This window comes from Phyllobates terribilis, unplaced genomic scaffold (genome assembly GCF_046119375.1).
Source record: "Phyllobates terribilis strain yellow unplaced genomic scaffold, ASM4611937v1 Scaffold_2__4_contigs__length_985480577, whole genome shotgun sequence".
Classification (NCBI taxonomy): Eukaryota; Metazoa; Chordata; class Amphibia; order Anura; family Dendrobatidae; genus Phyllobates; species Phyllobates terribilis.
The window spans coordinates 206704506-206717989 of record NW_027362762.1 but is presented as its reverse complement, the minus strand read 5'-3'; the positions used below and the strand labels follow the sequence as shown (position 1 = coordinate 206717989).

Genomic DNA, 13484 nt, shown 5'->3' with positions numbered 1-13484 from the left:
CTATGTGCCCACGATGCAGAAATGAAGCAGAAAATTTCTGCAGCATTTCTGCATCTCCCTGGCAGAAAAAACGCATGCAGATTGTGCATGCGTTTTTCCTGCAGAATACATGCGGATCCACATGCGGATTCACATGCGTTTCCGCATGCAGATGACAAGCGCTTTCCAGGCGATAGCATCACTTGGAAAGTGCTTGACAACTAGGTCACACTGTATAAATCCATGCAAACGGCATGGATTTATATAGTGTGACTGTAAAAATAAAAAAATAAAGCTATACTTACCCCCGATCCCCCGCCGCGTGTGCTGTCGCGCTCGTCCTGGCTTCTTCCTGGTTGCCGGGCTCTCGTGAGACAGCCTGCAGTCACATGACCGCAACGTCATCTCAGGTCCTGGAAGATGAGCGCTGCCGGCAAGCAGAGAGAAGCCGCCGGACAGGTGAATATAAACTTTATTTATTCTTTTATTCTTTTCTTCACAGGTACAATGGTACCCAGGTCTGGATGAGAGTCTTCTCTCCTCCAGAACTGGGTACCATCCGCACATTGAAACGCATATAATCCGCGTGTACAAATGTACAGACACGGATTATATGCGTCTCAATGCAAGTCAATGGCGGCGCTTACGCTGCGCTTCCGCAAAATTAATGAACATGCTGCGGATTTATGAGCGCTGCAGAAACGCTGCGGAAAAATATGCAGCATGTGCATTAACATTGCGGAATGCCATTGGGGACCATGGGGTGCGGATTACCAAGCGTTTTCGATGCTTTTCCGCTGCGGAAATTCCGCAGCGGAAGCGCATGAAAAACGCATCGTGGGCACGCAGCTTAAAAGAAGCACTGGACAGATTTCATCATCAAAGGTATCATTTTACTCAGTGTAATGGCACACACCTGACAGTGTGCACTTTAAAAACAAACACCTAATTCCCACAGTGTATACACTACCAAATTGTGAATTTTCTTCCAGGCATGTGACTGATCACTTGACCTGAAAGGTCCTTTTTGTAGTCAGGACCTGCAGCAACCATGCATCTTCAGAGACTGATCAGTGTCGGGCACAGGGAAAACTGTGATGCCACATAGTTCTCTCAGTGATTGTGATGGACACTGTGTCGGTGGTGTTTTTTTTTTTTTTTTAAATGAACTCTGAACTATAAGATATATACAGACCTTTATTTTAAGTAAGGTTTTTTGCTGCTAAAAAGTGTCTTAAAGTCACAAAATGACAGTAAATAGGCTTTGGATTGAAAGGGTTATTCCCAACTCTGCATATTGCTGCCTGGCAAAGACGGGAATAACTTGTTTCTGGCCACCAGTGGGGAGATTACGAGATCAGCTGAGTGCTGCTGTGCTCCGCTGTTTAGGTAACTCCTACAGAAATGAATGAGAGTTACAGAAGCAACATAACACAGCAAGGGATGTTACGTCCCCAACTCTGGAGTTACACCAACAGCATATTCCATCTATTTTTGAAACCGCTCCTCTCATATCTGGTAACTAGAAGCTGAAAGGCAGAGATGGGAATAACACCCGAAGCCCTGGGCTCACTTTAAAGTGGCTGCTCCATGTTCAGCCTATCATGATGGACAATTGTAAATCTTTTGCACTGTGTGGGCAGCGATACATCTGCAAGTAGTTTGTATGTTCTCCCTGTGATTCTGTGGGTTTCCTTTGGGTGCTCGGGTTCCTTCTACGCATATTTATAGGGAATTTAGATAGAGTCCAAATCAGGACAGCATGATAATTTCTATAAAGCACTTTGGCACTACTTAAACAAGATTTATTTTTACTTTACTTTCCACAATCCTGCTGACAGGTTCTCTTTAAGTAAAGTACACACATAGCCAAATTGGCGCTGTGCTTCTGATTAAAATGATACCTGCGGTGAAGAAATCCGTGTGGTGGCTTATGTGAATCTTTGTGTGAAGTTTTAATTTAATGATATCTTCATGCATCAGGGCGGCCTGTGGGCAGGGTCTTATCTCAGTTCTATCGTCCCTTATTCATCCTCCTGTGTGAATGAGAGGGCACTGGTCAGTCAGTGATGTGCCTCCTATTTTAAATATCACGGCGGCACAATAATTGCTATGGTCCAGAACATTCTCTCCAAGAAAAATGGCTCCGGCGGCGCATGCGCAGTCGTATCTCCCAAGTTAACACTCCTGTCCTTAATCTGCACATTCGCACCCACTGCCTTCACTAGCAAGATGTTTTGAGCAGCGTCGATATATGTCTACTCTTCGGAGCGCACACTGTGTGCAGAGGACCAGAGTGGGAGCAAATAGATAATTTTTTTCAAGCCTTATATAAATGAAAGGGAAAGTTGCACAAATTTCTGTAACAACTGTGTAAATTCAGCCTACAATATTTCATAGGATAGGCTGAATGAAGAGGTAGATATTGTGTCCAGAGTTACTATGATCTTTTTTTTAAAAACTTGTAGTGTCCTTTGTAAATAGCATTGTCTGCACATTGTAGCGTCACTGAGCTGGTAATTACATGGGAAGGGCAGAGGTGTGTGCTGTATTCACACAGAACTGTTTGAGTATACTGCAATCTGTGTCTGAGATGCTGCGTGTTCAGGTACAAGCTAGTAATGCGAGTACAATGCTAAATGTCCAGAGTGATCTCTCTCATTCAGGTACAGTCACCTACCTGCTGTATCCTCACCCATCCCATGTAGACAGGGAGCCCTCGCGGGCAGGGTCCTCTCCTCCTGTACCAGTTGGTGACTTGTATTGTTCTTGTTTTTATTATGTATGCCCCCTTTTACACGTAAAACTCCATGGAATAAATGGCGCTATAATAATAATATTATTGACAGGCCTGTGGAAAGCATAATCCTGACAGTAGTTAGTGTTACTAAGACTGATATATCTCAAAGTAGCACTCGTCACTGAAACTGCAGAGCAGGGGAGAAAAAACCCAAAATATTGCATTTGATTGCAAATCGCTTCCTATGAGAAAAGGTCCCCTTCCTAGAACCTGTATTGTGCTGTTCCTGTTATTCCTCCGAGAAATGTATGAATAAACTTTGCAACCTGGTTTTTGCTATTTGCCTTTACATTAGTCTATCCATTATACCATCAGCACAGTGGACATGGTAACACCAGCAGGGTTAATTTCGTTCAACCTCTATTCCAAAAAAGTTGTGTAAAATGTAAATAAAAAAGAAGTTTGCAGTGATTTTAAAATTTCTTATAAGAGTATTTTATTCACAAAGAACATAGATCATTTATCATTAGAAGAAAGTCAGACAGTTTTCCATTTCATTTTTTTACAAAATTAACTTGTAGAAAGTTTAATTTGGATATTGAAGGCAGCAACACAACAAAAAAATGTTTGGACAGATAACGTAAGGCTGGAAAATTAAGTGACACTTATGAAAAACATCTGAGGGTCAATTTTCAGATAAGTCACATGAGTGTGTATTAAAAAAAAAAAAAAAGAAGCATGTTTTAGGCAGAGTTTCTCAGAAGCAGATGATCAGAAGCCCCCCCCCCCCCCCAATCTGTGAGCGTCTGAGTCTCTAAAAATTGCCAGGATGTTATCGAGAAATCTTAAACTATTGTAGGTCCTGCACCACCTGCCAGATAACCGCACCCACCTCCCACTTCCCTGGTCCCTTAGTTCCACTACCTGTCATAGAGGTTCCCTTTGAGAGGATTGCCATGGACCTTGTGGGTCCCTTAGTTAAATCTGACCGGGGCCACCAATACATCCTCGTGGTCATGGACATGGGCTATGCGACCCGGTACCCCTAAGGAACTCGTCCAGTAAAAGTATAGCCCGAGAGCTAGTTCATATTTTTGCTCTGACAGGTCTGCCAGAAGAGATTTTGATAGACCAAGGAACCCCCTTCTTGAGAGCAAGGTGATGTGCAGAGTCCTTCAGATTGCCCAGATTCGGACCTCAGTTTATCATCCGCAGACGGACGGCTTAGTGGAACGCTTCAATAAGACCTTAAAGGCGATGCTCAAGAAGGTCGTTGAAAAGAATGGGCGAGACTGGGACTACCTGCTCCCATTTCTGTTTTTCTCTGTCAGAGAAGTTCCTCAAGCCTCCACTGGCTTCTGTCCATTTGAGCTCCTGTATGGACAGCATCCAAGAGGTCTCCTAGACATCGCCAAGGAAACCTGGGAGACCGAGGTCACGCCCCACCAGAGCATCATCGAACATGTCGCCCAGTTACAGGAGAGAATGGCGAAGGTGATGCCCATCGTGAAGGAACATCTCCTCCAGGCTCAGGAAGCCCAGGCGAGGGTCTATAACCGGTCGGCAAGGCTGAGAACAGTTCCTACCTGAGGATCGCGTCCTGGTTCTTATTCCCACCATTGAAAGTAAGTTTCTGGCCAAGTGGCAAGGCCCATATGAGGTGGTGGAGAAGCTCTGTGAAGTGAACTACAGAAAGCCGAAGAAAGCCACACCAGGTGTACCATGTAAACCTGCTCAAGCCGTGGCGAGATCGAGAAACCGTGGGAACTCCTTGCCTGGGAGCTACTCCCGAAGGCCAGGTAGAAGATGTCACGATAGTGGAGACCCTTTCGCCAGCCCAGAAGCAACAGTGTCGAGAACTGCTCCAGCAGAATTGGGACCTGTTCTCAGAGTTGCCAGGGCATACCCAGGTGGTAGAACATGATGTGTTAACAGAGCCGCATATAAGGGTGAACCTGAAGCCATACAGGATTCCTGAAGCACGCCAGGGAGGTGATCTCGGCCGAGGTGAAGAGGATGTTAGACCTCGGTGTGATAGAGGAGTCAAAGAGTGGATGGTCGAGCCCCATCGTCCTCATGCCAAAACCCAACGGAGAGTGGAGGTTTTGTAATGATTATCGCCGGCTAAATGAGGTATCCAAGTGTGACGCTTACCCGATGCCCCGCGTCGATGAACTCATTGAGAGGCTTGGACCGGTGAGGTACATCACTGGGCAGAGGGGGGGAATATGTGACAGAGTCAATGGTATGGTATATGAGGGGAGGTATATGTCGCACAGGTTGCTAGCCTGTGTGAACTGAAACCAGTGGACTTTCTGCCAGCATGTTATATGCTGGTGGGTTAACTCACTTAAATGGCGTGGTTTTAGGGGAATGACATAGTGATGGGAGGGACGTCATTCCCCATACCTCCACCTCAGGGTGTGGCTGATCATCGTTTAAATGTTCAGTCCTGGTTTTTTTTCTTTGAATTGTGTTTGGAGAGGCAAGGTCTCCAGACTGGAAAGCCATAGCTCAGGAGGGAGCTGAAGGCTAGACATAACCTGTGTGAGCGACCCGCACACACATATATGGACTGTGCTATAGTTTATCTTTTGTTTTGTTGCCTAGCCAAGTAAGCTGTATTTATTTTGCTGGAGTGCAGACCTTTATGCTGTTAATAAAGCCTGCAAAGAAAACCTGGGTTCCTGAGTCTACTTCCGGAAGTGGCCGAGCGAGTCGGCCTACCACAATATTTACAATTTATTATACACTATGCAGTAAGTAATCTGACCTAATTATTTTAAGGCTAGAGAACAACCTCTCTACACTAACTTGGGTCGGTGGCAAAGCAGTAACCACATGGGCAACATCTCTAACAATTTCAGGGTATTAAGGAATTGCCTCATGCAAAAGTCAGTTTTGATGAACGATTGAACTCTTCTAGTTCTTTGACAGCAAGTGAAAAATTTTGTAATTCCACAATTGCCCCTTTTCCAGCACGTGTCTTCAAGATGGACTCAATTTTAGGGGTTCTGTCAGCAATAGCCAATTTCCTCACTTTGCTAATCAGAGTTGCAGCATGTCCCTCTTGCAGATTATCTCTTATTGCCAGCTGCAGCGTGTTCACAACACAGCACATGTGATCAATTGGAGAGAGGTGTGAATAGCTTCAACAAGATAATCTAATTGTAAAGAATCATTTTGTTGTTCTTCTGTAGTAATATCTGTTTGTTCCTCCGTTATGGGAACAAACAGATATTACGTTATTTGGCCTTCCCTCTCGAACATACTGAATCTGAAATGTTCTTTTCGCTGCTATTCACCTTCATTATTCTCATTCATCAGTTTAATTGTACTTATCGTGTTTGAAGCATTATCAGTTATAATAGCAAAACCTGTTCTTTTTTGTTCTTAATCCTGCTTTCCTGTTCACTCCAGCAGTTCTGAGATGAGTGCAGGCATTCCTTCCCTGTGGGTTTGTTTTTTTCCCCTTATCTGTAGAGGAGGAGCTTCACTACTTATCATGTACATAAACAGCAGCACAGATTCATCTCAGCTAAAAGTCTAGACCCTTAGATCAGGAATAGGACAGACGTTTATAGAACATTTCATAACTTTCCCATATTCTTATGAAAAAATATTCCCCGCAAACTGCATTGAACTACTGTACCCAATTTAGTATATATTTTAGGAGTTGGTCCATTTTATACAGACTCCGACTCCACCAAAATGGACACCCACTACGACTTCGACTACACAGCCCTGTCTGTGAACACAGTTCGCCGTGCAATCCAAAAATGCAAGTTAAAGTTCGATCATGCAGAAAGGAAGCAATATTTTGGCACAATCCAGAAACACTGCTATCTTTGGGCCAAAGCTCATTTATAGTGTAGTTAGGAAAAATGGAAAACTGTTCTGTGGCAAGATGAATCAAAATATGAAGTTTTTTTATGGAAACAATGGTCGCCGTATAGTGCGGATTAAAAGAGGAGAAGGACGATCCAGCTTGTCATCAGCACACGGTTCAGAAGCCTGCATCTCTGATGGTATGGGGCTGCATCAGTGTCTATGGAATGTATAAGCTATATATCTTGAAAGCACCATCAATGCGTTTTAGAACAACATTCTACCATCCAGACAATGTCGATTTCGGGGAAGGTATAGTGCATATTTAAGCAAGACAACGGTAAAGCACATACTACATCCATCACAACAGCATGATTTCACAGAAAAAAAAGCTCAGGTGATGAACTGGCCGCCTGCAGTCCTGACTGTAAAAAAAAAAAAAAAAAAAAAAAAAAAGAAAAGAAGAAGAAAAAGATGGCATGTACACAATGATACACAGGGCCCTGTACCGACTTTTTTCAGATGTGTTGCTGCCATAAATTTCTAAATCAGTTAATTTTTTTCAAATGAGGGGAAAAAATGTGTAAATATCACCTTCTGATCTGTGTTCTATCTTCTGTTGTGAGTAAAATATGGCTATAAAAATTTCCAATTCATTGCATTCTTTTCTTTATATTTTATACAGCATCCCAACTTTTTTGGAATTGTGGTTGTAATATATTTATGTTTGAAGAACAAATAACTGAAGAGTAGCATGCAAGATTCTAAGAAAGAAGGCTCAGGCTGTGTGCCCACGTAGTGTTTTTCAAGCGTTTATGCTGCGGAATTTCCGCAGCGGAAACGCTTGTGAAACGCTAGGTAATCCGCACCCCATGGTCCCCAAGGGGATTCCGCATGTTCTATGCACATGCTGCGGATTTTTCCGCAGCGTTTATGCTGCGTACAAAAATCCGCAGCATGTCATTTAATTTTGCGGAAGCGCAGCGGAATTCCCGCCATTGACTTGCATTGAGATGCACAGAAACCGCGACTGTACATTTTTACAAGCGGCTTCTATGCGTCTCTATGTGCGGATGGTACCCAGTTCTGGAGGAGAGGAGACTCTCATCCAGACCTGGGTACCATTGTACCTGTAAAAAAAGAATAAAATAACAAATAAAGTTTATACTCACCTTTCCGAAGGCTTCTCTCTGAATGCCAGCAGCGCTGAAGGACCTTCGGTGACGTCACAGTCATGTGACCGCAGGCCCTTCACCGCTCTGTCTCGCGATATGCCGGCAGCCAGGAAGCAGCGCTGCAGCCACGCCGGGGCCTCAGGGGTGAGTATAGCTTTATTTGTTTTAATTTTTACGGTTCACACTGTATAAATCCATGCTGTTTGCATGGATTTATACAGTGTGACCTAGTTATCAAGCACTTTCCAAGTGATGCTATCGCCTGGAAAGTGCTTGTCAATCTGCATGCGGAAACGCATGTGAATCCGCATGTATTCTGCAGGAAAAACGCATGCACAATCTGCATGCGTTTTTTCTGCCAGGGAGAAGGCAGAAATGCTGCAGAAATTTTCTGCTTCATTTCTGCATCGTGGGCACATAGCCTCAAATTATTTTATGTAGAATGCAAGGATTTGCTGAAAATCATATTGTTTGGTGGATGGAGGAGGGGTGGACAGGTCCTCATATGCAGATGCTAGAAAACTATCTAATTGCATTCCCATTGTTGCCAGATTTGTTTACACATCGGCATTGTTACTTTACCCAGTACTTTTCTTTGCAATTCTAACTATTCTTACCAGTATGACATTTAATAATAATAATAATAATAATAATAATAATAATGCTAATAATAATAACAATAATACTTTTAGTTTAGTTCTATAGCGACAACATATTGTGAAGCACTTTACAATTAAGCGGGGAAATGTACAGACAATACAGACATCACAAAGTAACACATAGTTCAACAGTTATAGGAAGAGTGAGGGTCCTGCTGCTCGCAGGCTTACAATCTATAAGGAAATTTAATTTTACTTGTGCAACAAGAGTCCTCAATGAAAATGTTGACATTGTATTTGTAAAACAAAGTAATTGTTTGAAATTTGTTTTCTGTTAAGGACCTTTGACAACATTTTCTGGGACCAGACAAATAATCTGTGAGTATAATTTTATCATCTTTATTCATAATTATTATGTTGTCTGAAGTCAAACATCCTGGCTATAGGTCCCCATACACATTAGATAAGTCAGCTAAACTCGCCAATCATCTAATCTGTATGGGGGCCTCCTGAACTGGTTTGCAGACTAATAAGCCACAGCAGCTAACTTCTCCACACTTAGATGACGCGTGAATGTTCGCTCTGCCGAGCCAGTCATTTATGTGTATGGGAGAGGGATATCTGACTGTTAAGTAAGGGTGCTTTCACACTGCGTTCCGGTACCAGTTCGGTGGTCTTGTTGGGGCTTATGTCTGGTCTGAAACCCCCGAAAAACGGGTTTCGGACGTATGCCTAACAGGGCCATAGACTATAATGGAACAGCAGAGCGAATGTGCGCTCTGCCTTGCATCATTTTCAGGCGCATACGCTTACTGGAGGCGGACACTCAAAAACAGTCTACTACGTCTGGATGTCCGCCTCCAGTAGGCGAACACGCTCGAAAATTATGCACGGTAGAGTGCATGTTTGTTCTGACGGCACTATTATAGTCTATGTCCTGTCGGCGCATACTTCCGAATCCCGTTTTGCGGGTGGTTTATTTGTAAGCCTTGACAAGACCACCGAATGGGTGCCAGAACGCGACGTTAAAGCATCCTAACGTGCATTGATGATTTTCAACCATAACCAACATTCTTTGGGTGAAATATTACTACAAACGAGTTTATGCAGACTGATCACAGACTACCACAATCTGTAATGATATTGTCTGTTTGTTGAATTAAAGATCTCTGATCCACAAATAATATTTCTATGAAATAATTTTCCTACAAAGATCATTTGTTTGGTTGTGTATGTTCTATAATAATGGGTAACAGTTTGAACCAATGTAGCAGTGGTCAGTGGTCGGTTCTGACCGACGGTAACCTTACTGAAGTCAACGCCGATCAAAGCCACTGGGTATCGCGGTTCCCACGCTGTCACACAGAGGACAACGTGTGAGCCAGCGGCTGTGACCGGCGGTGAAAAGGTTACCGCTTTTCAGGTGTCAGCTGATGACTACTACTGTCATCGCTTCGCCTGCTCTCGCTGATAGCAGCCAGAGAGAGTATTCACCAGCCGACGCTTGTGCATAGTGGTAGCTTTACTGCTATATACAGGCGCCGGAGACAAAGAAGATGGACGTGGAAACTGGATTACTTTGCGGTGTCATTTAATTAATAAATGGCTGTATGAGGTGTGGGGGAGTCTTTATTCAAATATTTTTTTTCTTTGTGTGTGTGTTTATTTAATTATACTACTGGGCTTGTAATGGGGGTGTCTGACTGACACCTCTCCGTTACTAACCCCAAAAACAATTACCCCGATTGCCACCGCACCAGAGCAATTGGGAATATCTGAGGCTAAGACGAGGGGGCCCCCCTATTTTTAATAACTAGCAAAGGCTAAGCAGACAGCTGTGGGCTGATATTAATAGGCTGGAAAGGGGCCATGGATATTGTCCCCCTCCCAAACTAATAACACCACTCTCAGCATGAAACATTTCTCACGTTGCGAGCGCTGACGTCAGTATGGTTAACGCCGTTCATCGGCTGTGAACTGCTATATGCTTACTGATGTCAGTGCTCGTCGCAGCAGCCGGATTCACATGCTACTGTCATTGTGTTCTGGCTACTGTGCTGAGCGGTCACAATACTGATGTCATTGTTCAGCACTGCATCCGGATGTAGCAATGTTGGGGATCGTCATGTGACGTGGGATGGATTACTGTTGATCCCTTTGGATTATTTTATTTTTTAAAGGTAAAAAATGGATAAAAGAGGGTCAAGGAGTGCTTTTTACAATTAAAAGACTTTTATCTGTGTGTGTGTTTATTGATTTTGACTACGGGGTTAGTAATGGGGGTGTCTTATGGACGCTTCTCCATTACTAACCCCTGGGCTTGATGTCAGCGGATATTACACAGCTGACATCAACCCCAAAATATTACCCTGCTTGCCAATGCACCAAGGCAAGCAGGAAGAGCTGGGCAAAGTGCCAAAAGTGGCACATCTAATGGATGCACCTTTTTCGTGGCAGCTGCAGGATGCTATTTTTAGGATGAGGAGGGCCAAATATCCATGGACCTTCCCAGCCTGAGAATATCAGCCCCAAGCTGTCTGCTTTTATTTTGGCTGGTTATCAAAAAGAGGGGGGACTCCACATCGTTTTTCGTTTTTTTTAAATTATTTATTTAATAATAATAATAATAATAATAATAATAATAATAAATTGCGTGGGACCCCCTCTATTTTTGATAACCAGCCAAGATAAACCAGACAGCTCACAGCTGCAGCCTGCAGCTGTCTGTTTTAACTGCTCTTGTTATCAAAAATAGAGGGGACCCCACTTCTTTATTTCTTTCTTTTTTATACATACTACGTCGGCCAATCACAGGCTGTGATGGAGCCGGAAGAGCCCACACCGGAAAAGCTTGTTGATTGGCTTTGTACGGGCTGCCGAACCCAAACAATAACATGGACTTCTGTGACTAGTCCTTGTTCGGGGACTGTGTATGGAAACTAGGTGTCCGGTGTGGTCCTCGAACTTTACTGTTCGGGTTCGCTCATCACTACCGGTGCATTGTTGGCGCAGCTTCTCTCTAAAGCCGCTCACTCACTACATAGCCTGAATGGAGCCACCGACTGATGGAAGCCGGAGATCAGAGTGTGCTTCCACCCACACTAAGTGCGTACCCATGTTGGCACTGTGAACATATATAGCTGGGCTCCTCTTGTATCAGTGCACGTATGCAGGAGCAGAGATTTGAATTTAGAGAGAACTCACTGTGAAAAAGCAAGCACTGTCAAGCAAGCTCAGGGACAGTAATGGACATAGAAATCAGAAGGTGTAATTGTGCACTGAGCCATTGGCCACCCCTAAGGTTCATAGATTCAACTCCATCAATGGCATATGGATTAAAAGTGAATTTATCTGCAACTACAACACAAATATGTATATTACTGGTATGATTGTTTTATAGGCACCAAGTCCCATATATAAATGCATTTTCACTTTGGGTGGATGACAGACTCCCTTTTAACAGTTGTTCAATCATCAACGACCTTCTGTCTTTAGTGTATGACCACTTTTTTAAAGCAACTATTAACTTGTTAGCTACAAAAGAGGCATTATTGTGTTGCAAAGGTTTGGATTGCAGGTAAATGTAAACTGTGATCTTTTCAAGCGCTTTCATTGTATTGTTTTATTTCACTTAGTGATATATGTGGTGTTCACATATTATTTATCACTCAGGGCCACTGCAGATGGCAATAAACTTTACATTCTGAAATGCTCTTGGACAACATTCATTTTAGCTAAAGGTAAGACTATTTAAGTAAAAATGTAATTTTGTTGTTTTTTGACCATTTATAGGCAAATATTCTCTGCTTTTTAGATGTGATTTTTTTTTTTGTGTGATTAATTTTGCACCTATAGTATGGCATAAATTCTGATGAAAAAGCAGTGGAACAGTACAGCTTTTACTTTTAGACAGTTTCAATAATCTATCTAAAAGAGGCTTATTTACATGTCTACATTTTATTTTTAAAAAGGTTGTTCACTACTGTTCCTTTGATATTGGTGCTATGTCAACAGGCAGTGGCATGGCATTATGTGACGTGACTGCTGCAGCCAATCGACGGCCAGCTCTCAGTATTCTGTCAGAGAAGATATCTGCTGTGACAGAATAGTAACAATCATAGCGCTGACATTGAAGGAACTGCAGCAGTCCTGAAATAATTATTATTTTTTTTAATTTAATTAGGGACTCTTTAAAAAAAAAAATAAAAATCTTGGCATTGGTAAATTATAAGCTTAAATGTGTTGTCCTGTCTAAAATGAAAAGTCTACAGTCGCTCTACGTGACTTCAGACTTATGAATCGCCCCAGCGCAGGCACTTTGCGCTGCGTGGATTTACCGGTTTCTGAGCTGGGAACGGCGGTGATGTACAGCACAGACCAAAAGTTTGGACACACCATCTCATTTTTTTCATTCAGATTTTTCTGGATTTTCATGACTATGAAAATTGTACATTCACACTGAAGGCATCAAAACTATGAATTAACACATGTGGAATTATATACTTGGCAAAAAAGTGTGAAACAACTTAAAATATGTCTTATATTCTAGGTTCTTCAAAGTAGCCACCTTTTGCTTTGATGACTGCTTTGCACACTCTTGTCATTCTCTTGATGAGCTTCAAGAGGTAGTCACCGGAAATGGTCTTCCAACAATCTTGAAGGAGCTCCCAGAGATGCTTAGCACTTGTTGGCCCTTTTGCCTTCACTCTGCGGTCCAGCTCACCCCAAACCATCTCGATTGGGTTCAGGTCTGGTGACTGTGGAGGCCAGGTCATCTGGCGTAGCACACCATCACTCTCCCTCTTGGTCAAATAGCCCTTACACAGTCTAGAGGTGTATTTGGGGTCATTGTCCTGTTGAAAAATAAATGATGGTCCGACTAAACGCAAACCGGATGGAATAGCATGCCGCTGCAAGATGCTGTGGTAGCCATGCTGGTTCAGTATGCCTTCAATTTTGAATAAATCCCCAACAGTGTCACCAGCAAAGCACCCCCACACCATCACACCTCCTCCTCCATGCTTCACGATGGGAACCAGGCATGTAGAGTCCATCCGTTCACCTTTTCTGCATCGCACAAAGACACGGTGGTTGGAACCAAAGATCTTAAATTTGGACTCATCAGACGAAAGCACAGATTTCCACTGGTCTAATGTCCATTCC

At 43.1% G+C, this 13484-nt stretch overlaps 1 protein-coding gene across 1 annotated transcript in view; it reads left to right on the top strand.

Moving 5' to 3' along the window:
• Positions 1–13484, top strand: part of RB1 (RB transcriptional corepressor 1) — a 282945-nt gene that overhangs the window by 42028 nt on the left and 227433 nt on the right. The window contains exons 5-6 of the mRNA XM_073663829.1: positions 8661–8699; positions 11994–12061. Of these exons, the coding sequence (XP_073519930.1) occupies positions 8661–8699; positions 11994–12061 (107 nt within the window). The remainder of the gene's footprint in view (positions 1–8660; positions 8700–11993; positions 12062–13484) is intronic.